The following is a 14,347-nucleotide window of genomic DNA, read 5'->3' on the forward strand; positions in this document are numbered from 1 at the left end:
GTAATTTTGGTTCAATAGATTGTCTTGTTATACTCCCAAAATGACGTCGAAGAGCCAAGTTATATGTCAACTCTTAAAAGATTCTTGATACATGATATTGACTTTAACCCTTTTAGCGTTGTAATTTTCTCCCGCCAAAATTTTAGCACAAAATTTTACCAATTTTTATGAATTTTTCTGTTATTGTTTTATAATTTTGGAACCAAATGGACATCACATTTCATTTGCTACAGTTTTTCCTCAAAATTTTCGCAAAAATCTGAGAAAAATTGACTGGAGTTCATTTTATACAGGGGACAAAAATAGACATTTAGCGCTCAAAGGGTTAATTGTTTACAAGTGAGTTCTAGTCTGGACTAGCATCCATTTCATAACATTATCACTATATTGTGAACAATAATTATGTTAAACTATGTTTGTTATGCTTTATGTATGCAACATAGGCTTGCTTTAATGAGAGGAGTATGAGAAAATGTATGTGCTTTTATACAGAACAAAATGACGAAACTATCACCAAACCTTACAGCAATTGCCCGTCTAAGATAAGAGTTAGACACTAGTACATGGTATATGTCGCTGCCATGGTAACTGTGTCTTTCTTGTCGGCCCCAAACGACACAAAGTTCCTCCCCGCTGCAGCGGTCATCAATGTTGCAGGTGGAGTTAAATGTGGGACAGTTTTAATAACTGTCAACCTCTCATATTTATTAGAAAATTGAGAAATTATTATTGTTCATAGATGGCCATTCATTTGCTGTTTTTAATTAAAGTTCTGACGAAAGTAACCGAAGCAGCGAGAACGTTGAAGCTTCCTGCTGGAATCAAACTCCGATATCTCCACTTTGTCTAGTTGATAAAAAGTAGTTTACTCTGATTAAAATATAAGACTACTACCTTTTTATATAACAACGGTGATAATAAAACCCACGCTTTCATATTTGCTTAAACACACTCTTTTATTTAGGGCTACATCTTACACCATACCACCTGTTCGAGTTCCACGGATAACAACTTTTCTATGCGTCTCTACCTCATTCCTTGTCCGGAAGTTCCCAGCATGCTTTGTACCATTACCTCATGGGATTGTCTTTTAGCTGCGGTCGCCATTTTGGCATCGAAAACACGACGTCGTCTCAAGCCATAAAAGCAATTTGAGACAGAAAAAGTCGGGAACATGTCGGCCCAGGCTCAAATGCGAGCTATGCTCGACGAACTTATGGGCACTATGAGAGATGGTGAGTAGAATATTAGGCGTTTGGGCGATATATTTTTGATTTCTTCACTGTATGTATGTGATGTTCGCAGTTTGACCCTTTTTCTCAAAATGTCTGCACGCAGCCAGTTGTCCATGCCATGGCTGGCGACGTAAAAGAATCATGTCCGTCTTTGTGTTAGAGGTAATCGACAGCCTGAGAGGAGGGTGGATGAAGGTTGAAATTTCTCCACAATTCGATATTATATTTATGTCGAATTCCAATGCCGAAAATTTGAATGAATTTGTACCATTTTCGTGCCATGTACATTTGAAATCGACGTTTGTTAGGGTGGCGCCATTGTCAATGATTGTGCCTCGCATATCTCCCAAATGACGCACTGGTCACGCGTGTTGACGACAAATATGTATTTTTAAGCCATGTAACGTTCGCAGAGATGACTGTGTCGCGGCACACTATCCAGCAGTTTCGCTCTGACCATTTTGTTGCAAGCCATGGTGGTTGATAGATACAAAAGGGGTGGGGTAAGATGGTGGTTCAGTACACTGCATACTAATTTACTATACATAGCCTGGGGAATTTGTGACTGAAAAGAAACTTGAAACAGTATAGTACTGATCTTTGTACCGGTACTGCTACTGGTACTATAGTATAGAATTTCCAGATTTATTACTTGTGTGTTCCATTGTTATATCAAGTCAGGTTCATTTTGGGTGTGGGGTGCCACTGCACCAGTGAAATAGTGGAATGCTGTGTACATGTATGATACAAATAATAGATTATTCCTAGGTACCGTATATGGCTTGTGGACATATGGAAGTTGGGAAGGTTATGATGTTGATTAGGGTCTTCAACCTGAGGAAAACAAAAAATATGACCCAACTTCTTCAATTTTGCAACATTTTGTATTTATTTATCGGGAATCTTTAACATTTTAGTTTCTATCTGGGTCGAATCTTTTGAAACATTTCAATCTGTTTTTGTTGACTGACTGAAACCATTACAGATATTCTTTCGAAGTACATTTCATCGGCTTGTTATGATGATAATCTTTGAAAACAAAACTCTAAATATAACGTGTATACATGTATATGTTTCTCATCCTGTAGTTTCATGGGCAATAACCTACGATTTTGTTATGACTTCTGGCAAAACCTTCCAAATAGAAAAGCGATATGGATGGAAACATTGTCGAAATTTCTAAATTTAAAACCTGTTTTGAGTTTTGTGAAATCACCAAAGAAAGAAATTTTCTCCAAGTTTGGGGATTTTTTTAAGGAATGTGCATTCTGATGTAGATGTCAGGGTATGAGTGAGTGTTACTGAATGTTGTGTGACGATCTCTCAAGCTTTATCAGTTATTGACAAAAACCTATTTGGCCCACTTCTATACTAAAGGGTTCTATAACTTGCAAGGTACTTCAGCCAGTGGCAAACATGTACAGTGTACGCTATGAAACCTTGTCCAAAGCAGCAGCCGTGAGTTATACATTGTCTTTTTCAGTAACATTTTTAGATCATTGATGTTTTCCAGTGATGTAATCAATGTGCTATCTTCATTTCACATGAATTTTGCTGTCCTCAATGGACAGAAAATCCAATTCTCTGGTTACTTGGTGTGGGACTTATGTTTAAAAAAATAAATTTAAAAAAACACCAGATATATTTCTTTACTTGACAATTGGGAAATTCGGGTGAGTTTGATAGTATGGTAATTTGTATAAAGTTTGGCTTACTCATAAAAAAGAAAAAGAAAACATGGTGATTGGGTATCATTTTCAAATTTTAAAAAATCATAAAGTTTGAACAAAATTTGAAAAAAAAAAATAAAAATGAACATTTCAAATACCAGATGCGATGTGATGGAAGTCAACTCCTGAGATTGGAATCACCCATTGTGTGTTGATGTGTGCCTCTTGCTGATTGTTTTTTTCCTAACATGATTGGCTTTATTTTAGGTGGATATCACACAGACCAGCTCTCCACTCACTGCCTCTAGATAAAACAAGAAGCCTGTCTGTGCTGCTGCTGTGGTTCGCAGTGTGTATATATAATATAGCATCTGTAACATTTTTTCCTGATTGAAAAAAAAAATCTTCCTGAACTTGTACCATTTTAGGAAATAAAGCTACACGTTATTTGACAGAAAATATCTGAAATTAGTGGTTAAGTGTTGCAGGACTCTGCCTGTTCTGAAGAATTGAGTACAGTACGAAATATTTTGACTGCTGTAGTTTTGTTTGAATTTCAATCTTAGCAGACCCAGTTAGCTGTCAGGTCATCTTTGACTTTCTTCAAGCTTTGTGAAACCAATGTTCTTGACAGAGCCTGAAGCCACACTACTGCACCCACTGATTAGTGCCAATGCTTTTTGTTTTTCTAGGCGAAAGCAAACTGAATGTAAAGTTCTCTGATCCAAAAGTATGCAAGTCGTTCCTCCTCAATTGCTGCCCTCATGACATCCTGGCAAGCACGGTAAGTATAGATCTACTGTAGTTCTGTGTCTGCTAAGTGTTTCTGCTTAGCATGCTAGCGACAAGGGGGTACCAGAGGGGCACCCAACCCAGTTTTGTTGTCTGCCCTGCAGGTCCGCAAATTTGTAACTAGATGTGTTTCGTGCATGATGCCACGTCATTGTATTTGTCAAAGAAACTTTTCAACATTTGATGAGCAAATTTTCACTTCAGAACCTCACTGGTGTTGCCAGCATGAAACCTTTTAAAAGTAAAGAAAATGTACTAAATTTAGTTGCTTTACTTTATCATGGAAGGGAAAATCAGATTTTCATGAATTCAATCATGTACCCCTCAAAATTCATTGCACCGAAATCAAGACTAGAATTCTTGCATAATTTCAAAACTAAAGTACCTTTTCATTTGACTTCATTCACAAGTAGGGTATAATTTTATTTATTCATAGTTAATCATGTTAAGTCATTTAGACAATGTCACATAGACTTGCCAAGAAATATTTGAAAATATAATTAGGAAACCTATACTGAAGTAATCTTAAAACAGTGCAGTAGACAAAAGGTATTTTCAACAAAAAATAAACTTAAGGATTTCACTTGTGACCCATTAGAAGATGGACTGAAAAGATCATAGGAAAAGATATTTGTAAAAGCTTGACAGAATGACTGCAGATATTTGCCAGTTGGACCATCCTGGGTGGTGAGTAAGTTGCCAACAAAGTCAATCGAAGTGCTGATTCCAAATCTAGCAACTTCTTTTATGTTGGCCCGTTGCATGGGTCCCTTTCCTAATAGAAAAAACATGATTACTTGTACCTGAATGTTTACCATAAAGCGCAAGTGTAGATGTAAAAACGTGTCCCTTTGGATTACCTTTGGCTTTAATACTTGTACATAAAACAGGTAGATATTTTCTGCATTATAGTTACAACTGATATGTTTTCTCACAAGAAGTTCCTCCAGCAAGAGTGACATAAAATGTATTCTGAGACAGAGGTAAAGGAATGGAAAAGTCGGTACTTATCCAAACTGGTTTTTCATATCAGATACATTAATTGGCTTCGATCCCAAATTTTACATGGTTTTGAGCAAAGTGAAGTTTTATAACGTTTCAGTTTCATGCACGTTTGTAAACTAACGGAATTTCCTCTGCACCTGCTACCATCATTTCTTCAGCGTATGGATCTGGGAGATTGCCCAAAAGTGCATGACTTGGCTTTGAGGGCTGACTATGAGAAAGCATCAAGGGACAGAGACTATGGTTATGACATTGATGTAAGTAATATGCCATAATAAATCCTCTACTTCTCAATAGAATTCTTTGAAGTTTCATGCGCAGCTTTGTTTTTGGAACATTAATGTTTATAAATCACTCTACGAAACAAATATACAGAATATTTGTTGATTTCTTATAAGAGAATTATTTTCTATGAGTATTCCCACTAAAACAGTTCTTCGGAAAGTGTGGTAATCAGATTGGAAAGAAGCTGAAATCTGCGTGTGGAAGCACTATTCCAATAAGCGTACCGGTAACAAAAAATATTCTTCCATGGTTGAGCTAATGCGTCAAAAGCATATCACATTATAGAAGGCAAATTGGATTATAATGCATTAGCTGTTATGTACATGTTATTTCTTACATAAACAACTTCTTCAGTAAGTGTTTTTCACCCCCAAATTTTAGAACAAGACTTCCTCTGGTCTAAAATTGTGTTCTCTCTTTCAAAACTTGTCTTTCAGGCCATGGAACACCTGAGTACCTTCATTGCAGATTGTGACAGGAGGACAGAATTAGCTAAGAAGAGACTAGCGGAAACCCAAGAAGAACTGAGTGCAGAAGCTGAAGCAAAGGTGTGTAGATCAGTGGAAATTTCAAGTCAGTTCATCATCGGAACTCCACAGTCTCAAGGCATAAGCATAATCATGATCAAAGCTCATAGTTTTTTCCAAAGATTTGCATCTCAAATATCAGTGTTTGAGATACCATTGTCATACCAGTGTGTGATAATGTGTAGGAACCATCATGTGTCACGTTTCATTAAACTTTCATTTCTTGAATACCTTTCCTCAAAATTTAGTCATTTGCAGTGATAATCAGGAGTGTCATGGTAGCATATGAGTTGAGTCATCAGGTATCTAATTCAACTTTTTGATTTGTAGGCCCAAGCTGTTCAGATACTAGCTGAAGATATAGGAAAGAAGGTTGCCAAAGCTGAGGAACTTGGTGCTGAAGGAAATGTGGAAGAGTCTATGAAGATGTTGCAGGAAGTTGAAGATACACGCAAAAAGAAACTTGAAGCTGAGGTTAGCTGTTTTTCATGTGTAGTAGTTTATCTTTTATGTACAGGTGTTTACTTCAAAATATATCCACTCTGGCTACCTTATTGGATTATATAGCAAAACAAAAGGATTTCCTTTTGCAAGCATTGATATGTGGTGTTGTATTCAGTGTTCTTCCCAGGCCGTTTAACAGGATCGGCCCCGATCCTTTATTTTTTTTGCCCGATCCTTTATTTTTTCGCCCGATCCTTTATTTTTCATGCCGACCCTGTTTCATGTCCGCTGATTCTCTTTAAATGTGGCTGAAGACCTATTGTTTCTCGGCGGCGATTTTGTCACTTTTATTTCAGTGAGCGTATCAAGTGTGAAACGGTTCTAATGTGGCGATAACATGACGTGCCAGATGATTAAAAGGTTTATTCCATCGCCAAAATGTGTGAAATGGTTAGACTGTTCTCCTTTCATGTCGATGCTTTAGGTATTTTACACACAATGAGGCGCTGAGGCAGGGTTATCGGGTGCAAAGCACCCAAAGTCGCGCTTGTCCGCTTGTCTGTGAGGAGAATAAATAGGCCGGCCGTATTGCAAATGAACATCGGCTAAGACAGATGAAACTTAAATTCAAAAAGCATGAAATGTGTTACGCTGACGATCGTACAGATAACGGCCATTTTATACAACGGACATGGCGTATACTCAACGAAAGGCTCGGTGTTGAATCTTTGCAGTCAAAGCATGGAGGTAGTTCGATGGTCAATGCATCGATATACTATAGGCAACTGGTTGAACTGCCGTTGCCACCAATGTCTCGCACTGGTAAGAATCTGAAGGTCAGGAAAAGCGATTTCGATCAGAAGTGGCTGAAATCGTACGATTGCAGGGTTCTGCCCAGAGTTCCAAGAGTGCTGGACGGCTCATTAATATTCATGAGCATTAATATTCATGAAAAACTGTAACATTTATATGCTTGTATTTTTACATTCTTAGGGCTTGATATCCAAATAGTAGCCAATTCCACTGTACCTTCAAAGTATTTTTTCAGTTTAACTGAACAAAACAGAAAGAAAACAATCTTTAGTAGTTGTAAAGGAATCTTTTGAAGCTTCTGAAAAATAATGTACCACTTTTTTGTCATCATTTTCCTGTGCTTATATCATCCCTCACCACTATGAAGTTTGGATTACCATTGCATTGTACCAGCTTCCAGTGTTTTTTCAAATGACCTAGGTGGTCTTGTTCCTGCTCATGCGCAGACTCTCTAGAGTTTAAACCAAGAACTTAGGGGTTGGCTAACCGGCCATAGTTTTGAAAGTGGAATTTCTCGATGTCAAATTCACTTCAATTGCTTCTTGATAGTCATTGTAGAATAGGAAAATTCACAAACAGAGAGGCTTGTTGCCACGGACAAGTAACTTTTGGCTTATTGACCTGAAAAATAAGTGAGTGTTCATTGATAATTCAAAGACTGGATTCGTTGACACCAAACTTGCTCGTGACTTTCATTGCATGCAGTTTTTCCACAATGCCACTCATTGAGTTTGAACTGAACATTGAAGAGTACGTTTTAGTTAGAAGTCCTGTTTTTTGTGCTCATTTTCGCTTCCGTACTTCATTTTTGTGGTGTTATAAACCTTGATACAAAGCAAAAAAACTTCAGTTTTTCTCCTTCTTCCGATCGTACAGAGATACTGTGTGACAGGAAAACCGTGTCTAGTTCATTAGGGCGATGATCTTGTGAACGTACGTTCAACAGCTGAACAGCTTTTCATATGCAAAATCAGCGTACGGTAATCAACCAGTGGTATTGTTTAAATAGCTTTTTATTGAAAGGCATTCTATAGTACCATTGTTTTCATCAACTCTTCATGCAATTTTATGAACTGCTTGACCTCAAAAGTGTCACTCATAGACATTCATGTTGATTGTTCAAAGCATTGAACTGCAAGTGCCGGTCGGTCACTTGTCAATGCTGGTCGGAAATTCTGAGTGCCGGACGGGCCCGTCCAGCGCCGTCCGGCGTGGGCAGAACCCTGGATTGATTGAGACAAAAATCAGATGCAAAAATGTATGGTACTGCCGCGTGTTCAGATCGTGTCCCCGAGTTAGCCATTTCAAGATCTGTGTAGCAGTACGTCATGACGTTGAAGCCATGTGTGTCACCTCGTGTCACGCATTCGTAAACTTGCATGGATTTGTTCGATTGACTTTATGAAACAGTTGCACTTGATCCAGTTTCAGAACCCATGACCCGTTTTACAATATTCAAGGCACCATGAAATGAAATAAAAAGGAACTACATAAGCTAAAATAATCATTCGTGTGATCATCTGAATACAGCAGCTATGTACGTACGGTTAGGGTATACAGTATAGGTTCAAAGGTCGCGTGTGTTCAAGAGTACTCCACACGATGCATGGCCGCGGCCGACGCCGCGCAGTTGTCAAAGTTTCGTACGTTTGTCGAAGTAGAAGTCGATGCAATTTCAAATCTTGTTCTGGAAAATACCTGGTATCAATATTTTCGGGCTTCTCTTTATTATGAATTGAGTTTTAAAGTCAACATATTTCTCTGCAGGCATATGGCATGCTCCACTGACTCTGAATTGTAAGTGCAATATTCAGTCCCGTATGAACTTGTCCGTGTAACCGTTTTGCCATGGACGTTTAAAAAAGACGTCAATGGTTTTTAGCAATCTGGCTAGAGACAAACATGTACCGGTAGTAACAGAGGATCACATAAAACGTCTGATTTTGAATGTTAATCTAGAAAGAACTGGAAGACTTTGAATGAAAATATGGATGTAATATATGAAATGCTTAAAGTGCATGAAAGATCTTACTTTATCCTTTTATTGTGGGATTTTGTCTGATGCTATGGAGTGACTTTTGTATTGCATAATTAACATAAAATTTACATAGTTATTGTTATGCAAATTAGCCGATCCTGTTTCAGAAATTTCTGGGGAGAACACTGGTATTATCATTGACCCTTAAAATTTATTCATTGCCATCTGTACATTCTGCCAACTCGCTGATTAGCTGTTTCTGCAATTTAATTTCATTTGCAATAAAATAAAAAGACCATCAGAAAAACATTCCCACTTTGGTAGAGTTTTGAAGTGTCCGTTTTCACCCTTGATGAATTCTTCAAAATCCAACAATAAATGTTTATCCTTCAACTTTTTCTACATAGGAGGATTACAGGAATTCCATGCCTGCTTCAAGCTTCCAACAGCAGAAGCTGCGAGTGTGCGACGTCTGCTCTGCCTACCTTGGACTGCATGACAACGATAGACGTCTGGCTGATCACTTTGGAGGGAAATTACACTTGGGTTTCATCACTATCAGGGATAAACTGAAAGATTTGAAGGTTAGTGGTCTCTGCACATACTATGTATCTCAAGGGATTGAAAAGGGCAAGCTTGTGCTGTTACTAGAGGCCCAAGGGCTACAACTTGTTGTATTGTTTATGTGAAGTTATTTTCAAGCATGGATTATTCAACATACAAAAAGAAAATAGGAAATTGAAAATGAACTGAAAACTTTCATTTCTTGCCTGCTCTGTCGCAAATGAATATTGTCACAATACAGCTAAAGGCAACCTCATGGAATTTTAATAATCAAATTAATAACTGCTTAGATAAGTAGATATTTTGAGGTGAAAAAAAACAATCAGGGGCAGCTCATTAGGCCTAGGCCATAATGGCTGAAGTGTATGTTTTATTTTGCTGTCTATGTCACTATAATTAGCAGGAAGAAATTCTAAATAACGGCTATGTCGGAGCATTTCTGCAACCCACAGCATGTCATGCTACCTCACTATTCACAATGGATAGGTCAAATACAGGCATACAAAGTGTTCAAGATTGTATTAGAAATATTCTGAGAACTTTCATTGCCATGGAGGGTTGTAATAACTAGACATTGTATGCTGGATGGTCATAAAAATGAATATGCAGTGCTATGTAAATACATAGTCAGCAACATCAATGTTAGGTGTGCCAGCGAAACTAATTTGATGTTGCATTGATGCAAGAGTGTTTTCTTTGATTCCGGAAAATTTCCCTAATTTCATATACCTAGTTCAGGGACAAGGGAATTTCAAGAAAACACAGGATAGATTTAGAGTTGAGGTATGTGGAAAAGTTGTACTGCACTGTAGTAATGTAGCAACTATATACAAATGCATGGCTTTGTGCCCATGCCATCATTTGACTCCTATTTAACTGTTTGTGATGACTTCGTGCTGGAACAGAAACTGGTGGCTGATAAGCGAGAGGCAAGAGAAGCGGAGAGAGCAAAACGAAGAGAAGAACGTGAACTAGAGAGAGAAAGAGACCGTGAAAAGAGGAGAAAGGCATATGAAGATAGGTACCAGAGCAGTAGATCAAGAAGGTAAGTAAAAAGCCATGTAAATTAAATGTGCTATTTGTGTGAGCAATGTCAGTGTTTTTGCTAAGGTTTGGGAACATTGGTAAATATTTTGGGAACCCCAGAAACATTTCTGCTATCCCTAAATCTGATTACGTTGATATACCAACGAGAACCCCAGTAAAATGCCTGGGGAACCCCAGTAACATTTACTGGGGTACTGGCCTTAACAAAAACAATGAATTTATTCACAGTGTAAGAAAAGCTTACCAATTTTTCTGAGAAGAAAAATCAAGATTTTCAGACATTGATAAATTTTTTGCCACAATCTTTCTCTTGGTCAAATACAATGTGAGACTTGAAGCATAATGATCATACATTCATGCTTGGACTGGAGAGATCTAAATGACGATTGTGTTAGTGTCCTGCATTCAGGGTGGTATTGCTAATGCACTTGTAAACCATTTCATGACTTCACAGATCCAGATCCAAGTCAAGGGAAAGGCGAAAGAGATCCCGATCCAGGTCTCCTGATAGGAGAAAAGACAGGAGACGAAGGTAAGCATTTCTTGCAATCAAACTCCTGTGCTGACATGGTTGATGCTTTTTCTTAGTGACAGGTATTTTAAGTATGTGTAATCCATGAAGTGATCAGAGGCTTTGGTGACTTGATTTTCAGCAAGGTTTACAGGCACTGTTATGGGTAATGAAATTCCACTAGCCAAAGCAGGAACTATGGTTTTGTCATAAACGGTTTGTGATAGACGACAAAATTACTCTGAAATGTTAACTTTGAATCGTGTTTCAGAGATGAAACCCCATTGTAAATAGAAGCGAGAAAGTAGTGTGTGTGTGTGTACAGGTGAAATTCCTCACTGTTAAAATTGTTAACCAATTTATGTGCTTTTATATATGCCTGTGTAGGTCAAGATCTCGGGAAAGACGTAGGAGGTCTCGTTCCAGGGAACGTCGTAGGTCCAGGGAAAGAAGCAGGGATCAAGAGAGAAGACGTCGCAGGTCAAGGTCAAGGTCACGAGAGAGGTCTCGTAGGTCCAGGTCAAGAGATCGGTCAAGATCTCGCGAGAGGAAACATGTATCAAAATCCAAGGAAAGGTCTCCATCTGATGACAGATACAGATCTCGTAACAAGGAACGGTCCAAGTCTAGTGAGCGATACCGAAGCTCCAAAGACCGGTCAAGGTCACGGGAGAGGTCGCGCTCCAGGGAAAGATCACGGTCGGGCAGGTCAAGTTCTAGAGACAGACATGCAAACAGGGACTCTTCAAAAGATAGACACCATGATAGGTCTCCGAAAAGATCACGCCAAGAAAACGGTGGTGATGACCTTGATTCTGATTCATCCAGAGATTAGCGGAAATTTTAAGCTGACCAATTCTTACAAATTTGCTTTTGAAGTTTTATTTCTAGTTGTGATAAAATGATGCAGATAGGATAGTGATAAACGTGCTTGCTGACAAATGATGAAATATTGTAACTCAGACTTTGCATGGTTAATTTTAGCTCAGGTGGTTGAGCTGCCATTTGAGTTGTATTTTCTTCTGAATTTTTGCAAAACAGACTTTAAGCAGTAGTAAAGTACTCATGAGGTTTTTGGTCAAACGTCATTAAGGTTAAATGCGCCTTGGGAACAGACATTCGCTATCAAATTTTTACATTTCTTTTCTAATCTACTCTGTTGGGGCTTATTTTACAGCTCTTGGAGTAAGAACGGTTTTCACTGTCACAGTTTTTCAAAAATGGAAACTTTAACATGGGATGATGGCCATTTTGAATTTTAGTTTATAAAAAATCAGTAAATGTTAAGTAATTTGTTTCTGTACCACCTAACTTTGCACAGTGACCCCTCTTTATTCCTAGTTTGGTAAGAGAATGGTTGAAAGATTTATCGAGGAAAGTTTGAGCAAACATGTCTCTCTCATTCGAGGCACATACTACCTTAAGAAGAAGGGTGTCTACCAAATTTTATTGATCTGTTGAAAACACAATTGCACCATGTGAAGTTCAAAGAGCAAGATTTTAATCTGGCATGCACATCATGCTTCTCTCTATCCTGTTTTCCGTGATCCTATTTTCACTTGCCTCCTGTACCACCTAAATTACTGATGCCAGCATTATGATGTACCTCACTGCGGCACCCTGCTTCAGTAAGTTTTCACAGGACCACATGTAGAAGAAGAAAATTCTTTAGCTGTTTTTTAGGTTTTTCATCCGTCAAAGTGCACGGTAGACTGAACTCTTGTCTATCACTTTGCATGCATTTTCTCTTCACAGTGTATTTCAGATGTTATGTACAGTACAACAAGCCAAAACTCCTAAGTACATCGTGCATGTAAATTAACTACATCATATAGTTGATTTTTCATATTAAAAATAAATAATTATGCTCTTTTTTGTGAATTTACCTTTAATGTTTGCATGTGTCCCATCCCACATTAAAGAGACGTAGTATGTAACCAGGACAAGTTTTTCACATTGAGTACAAACCAACTTCTGTGAAGTTCATATAATTATAAGATTGATGAATTTTCTTTTTCTGTAAGAAAAGAATATATTTAGCTGCTGTTGACAAAATAATGCCTGGTCAGATAAGACAGTGTTAAAAGTATTCAAATGGACATTTTCAAAGCGCAAGTTCTTTCACCCGTAGCAAATTCTAGAAGATGTATGTTGTTAGTTCAAGCATCTCCCCTTAATGAAGGCTGTTGGTGGTGATTTCATTTTACAATCCATCACCCAAGCCAACTTTACCCAAAAAAGAGAGCACAAAATAAAATACTTAGGCAGGGAAGTATCATAAACTGTAGCCATGCGTATCAGAATAACCATGCGTATCAGAATAACACTGGATGAGGAGGGGGTCAATATAGCTGTGAGTAATGTACCAGCAAGATCACAGACCAAAAGATAAACAGTATCACAATTACCAGAAAAAAATATCAAAGAGATTTATTTTGATCTTCTTTCTAGCCGGTTTATTGATTGCCTGTTGGTGCATTCTTTGTGGAAGTTGCCTGTACAATGCACAGATCATTGGTCCAAACACTGACATGACCTACCTTAGACAGTCACAAGGTGTCCTACCAATTGCTCACTGTCAGTTGCAAATTGATCAGTTGTATTATCAGTGCTCATTGACTGCAATACATGACCTTGTCACTGAATGCACAAAAGAACCCACGATGAATCTACGGACTAAACCACCAGTTTCCCATCCCTACCCTCACTATGAGGTCTATGCCAGATTGAGGAAAATGAATAGTTATCCAGAATCATCCGTGTTAGTTTAGTCTGTACTGAAATACAAGTAATATGCATTGACCATCAACATGAGTGTGCGTAATTCTATTTTCTGCATTGCTTTTGTATACTGTTCCCTTCCTTAACCACCCTATCAAGGTCCAAATGTATATTTCTATGGTTAATCTCGATACATTTTCTCTGCCGTTCGAAGAATAGCAGTGTAGCAGGGGGACAAGAGATAGCGTGTTTCCTGTAATTTGTCTCTCTGTGATGCTGTAGATGTTTTTCCTCCATTTGTTCATTGTACTACTGTTTTTTAATAAATCTTTAGAAATGCAATCCTTCGTCGTGACTTTTTTAGCTCTGCTGTCAGCAACGTGGAGCATATCAGATAGGCTGATTGTCTGTCGTCAGTCCGTTTGTCCACATTTGGCTTCTTGTCTGAAACTGCTGGTCTGATTACTTTGAAGTTCAACATGTACATTCCTGGGAGTAACCTTACGTAGGTTTGTTCAAATCATAGTGAAATTTGCATATTTGTATTTGTTTATGCATTCTTCAATGCTTCAAGTTGTACTGTTGCCCCTATTGTAGAAGCAATTGTATGTGTTACACATCAAAATGTTCCTTTGGTTTCGGTTTAAGACCTTTACATTGACAACCAAATTCATGTTTTACCTTGTAGAATTCTAAAAATTCGGTAGGGCTGGTAAACATCTGCATTACTGGTATTCCTCTCATCTAGCTCTTTT

General features: G+C 38.0%; 1 protein-coding gene across 5 annotated transcripts; it reads left to right on the forward strand.

The window, feature by feature from the left end:
• The first annotated feature begins 1,062 nt into the window (after positions 1 to 1,062).
• LOC139151578 (putative RNA-binding protein Luc7-like 2) lies at positions 1,063 to 13,934 on the forward strand. 5 transcript variants are annotated; one of them, XM_070724475.1, is made up of 10 exons: positions 1,099 to 1,235; positions 3,173 to 3,254; positions 3,598 to 3,689; positions 4,861 to 4,959; positions 5,425 to 5,535; positions 5,845 to 5,988; positions 9,157 to 9,333; positions 10,219 to 10,358; positions 10,815 to 10,892; positions 11,259 to 13,934. In XM_070724475.1, exons 4-10 carry the CDS (start codon positions 4,864 to 4,866, stop codon positions 11,704 to 11,706), a joined length of 1,194 nt encoding a protein of 397 aa, XP_070580576.1. In that variant the 5' UTR covers positions 1,099 to 1,235; positions 3,173 to 3,254; positions 3,598 to 3,689; positions 4,861 to 4,863; the 3' UTR covers positions 11,707 to 13,934. The 5 variants fall into 5 exon arrangements, with proteins under 5 accessions (XP_070580574.1, XP_070580576.1, XP_070580577.1 ...); XM_070724473.1 differs by lacking the exon at positions 3,173 to 3,254 and having other exon boundaries at positions 1,063 to 1,235; XM_070724476.1 differs by lacking the exon at positions 1,099 to 1,235 and having other exon boundaries at positions 3,132 to 3,254.
• Positions 13,935 to 14,347: the final 413 nt, after the last annotated feature.

The sequence above is a fragment of the Ptychodera flava genome, chromosome 15 (genome assembly GCF_041260155.1).
Source record: "Ptychodera flava strain L36383 chromosome 15, AS_Pfla_20210202, whole genome shotgun sequence".
NCBI classification, from domain to species: domain Eukaryota; kingdom Metazoa; phylum Hemichordata; class Enteropneusta; family Ptychoderidae; genus Ptychodera; species Ptychodera flava.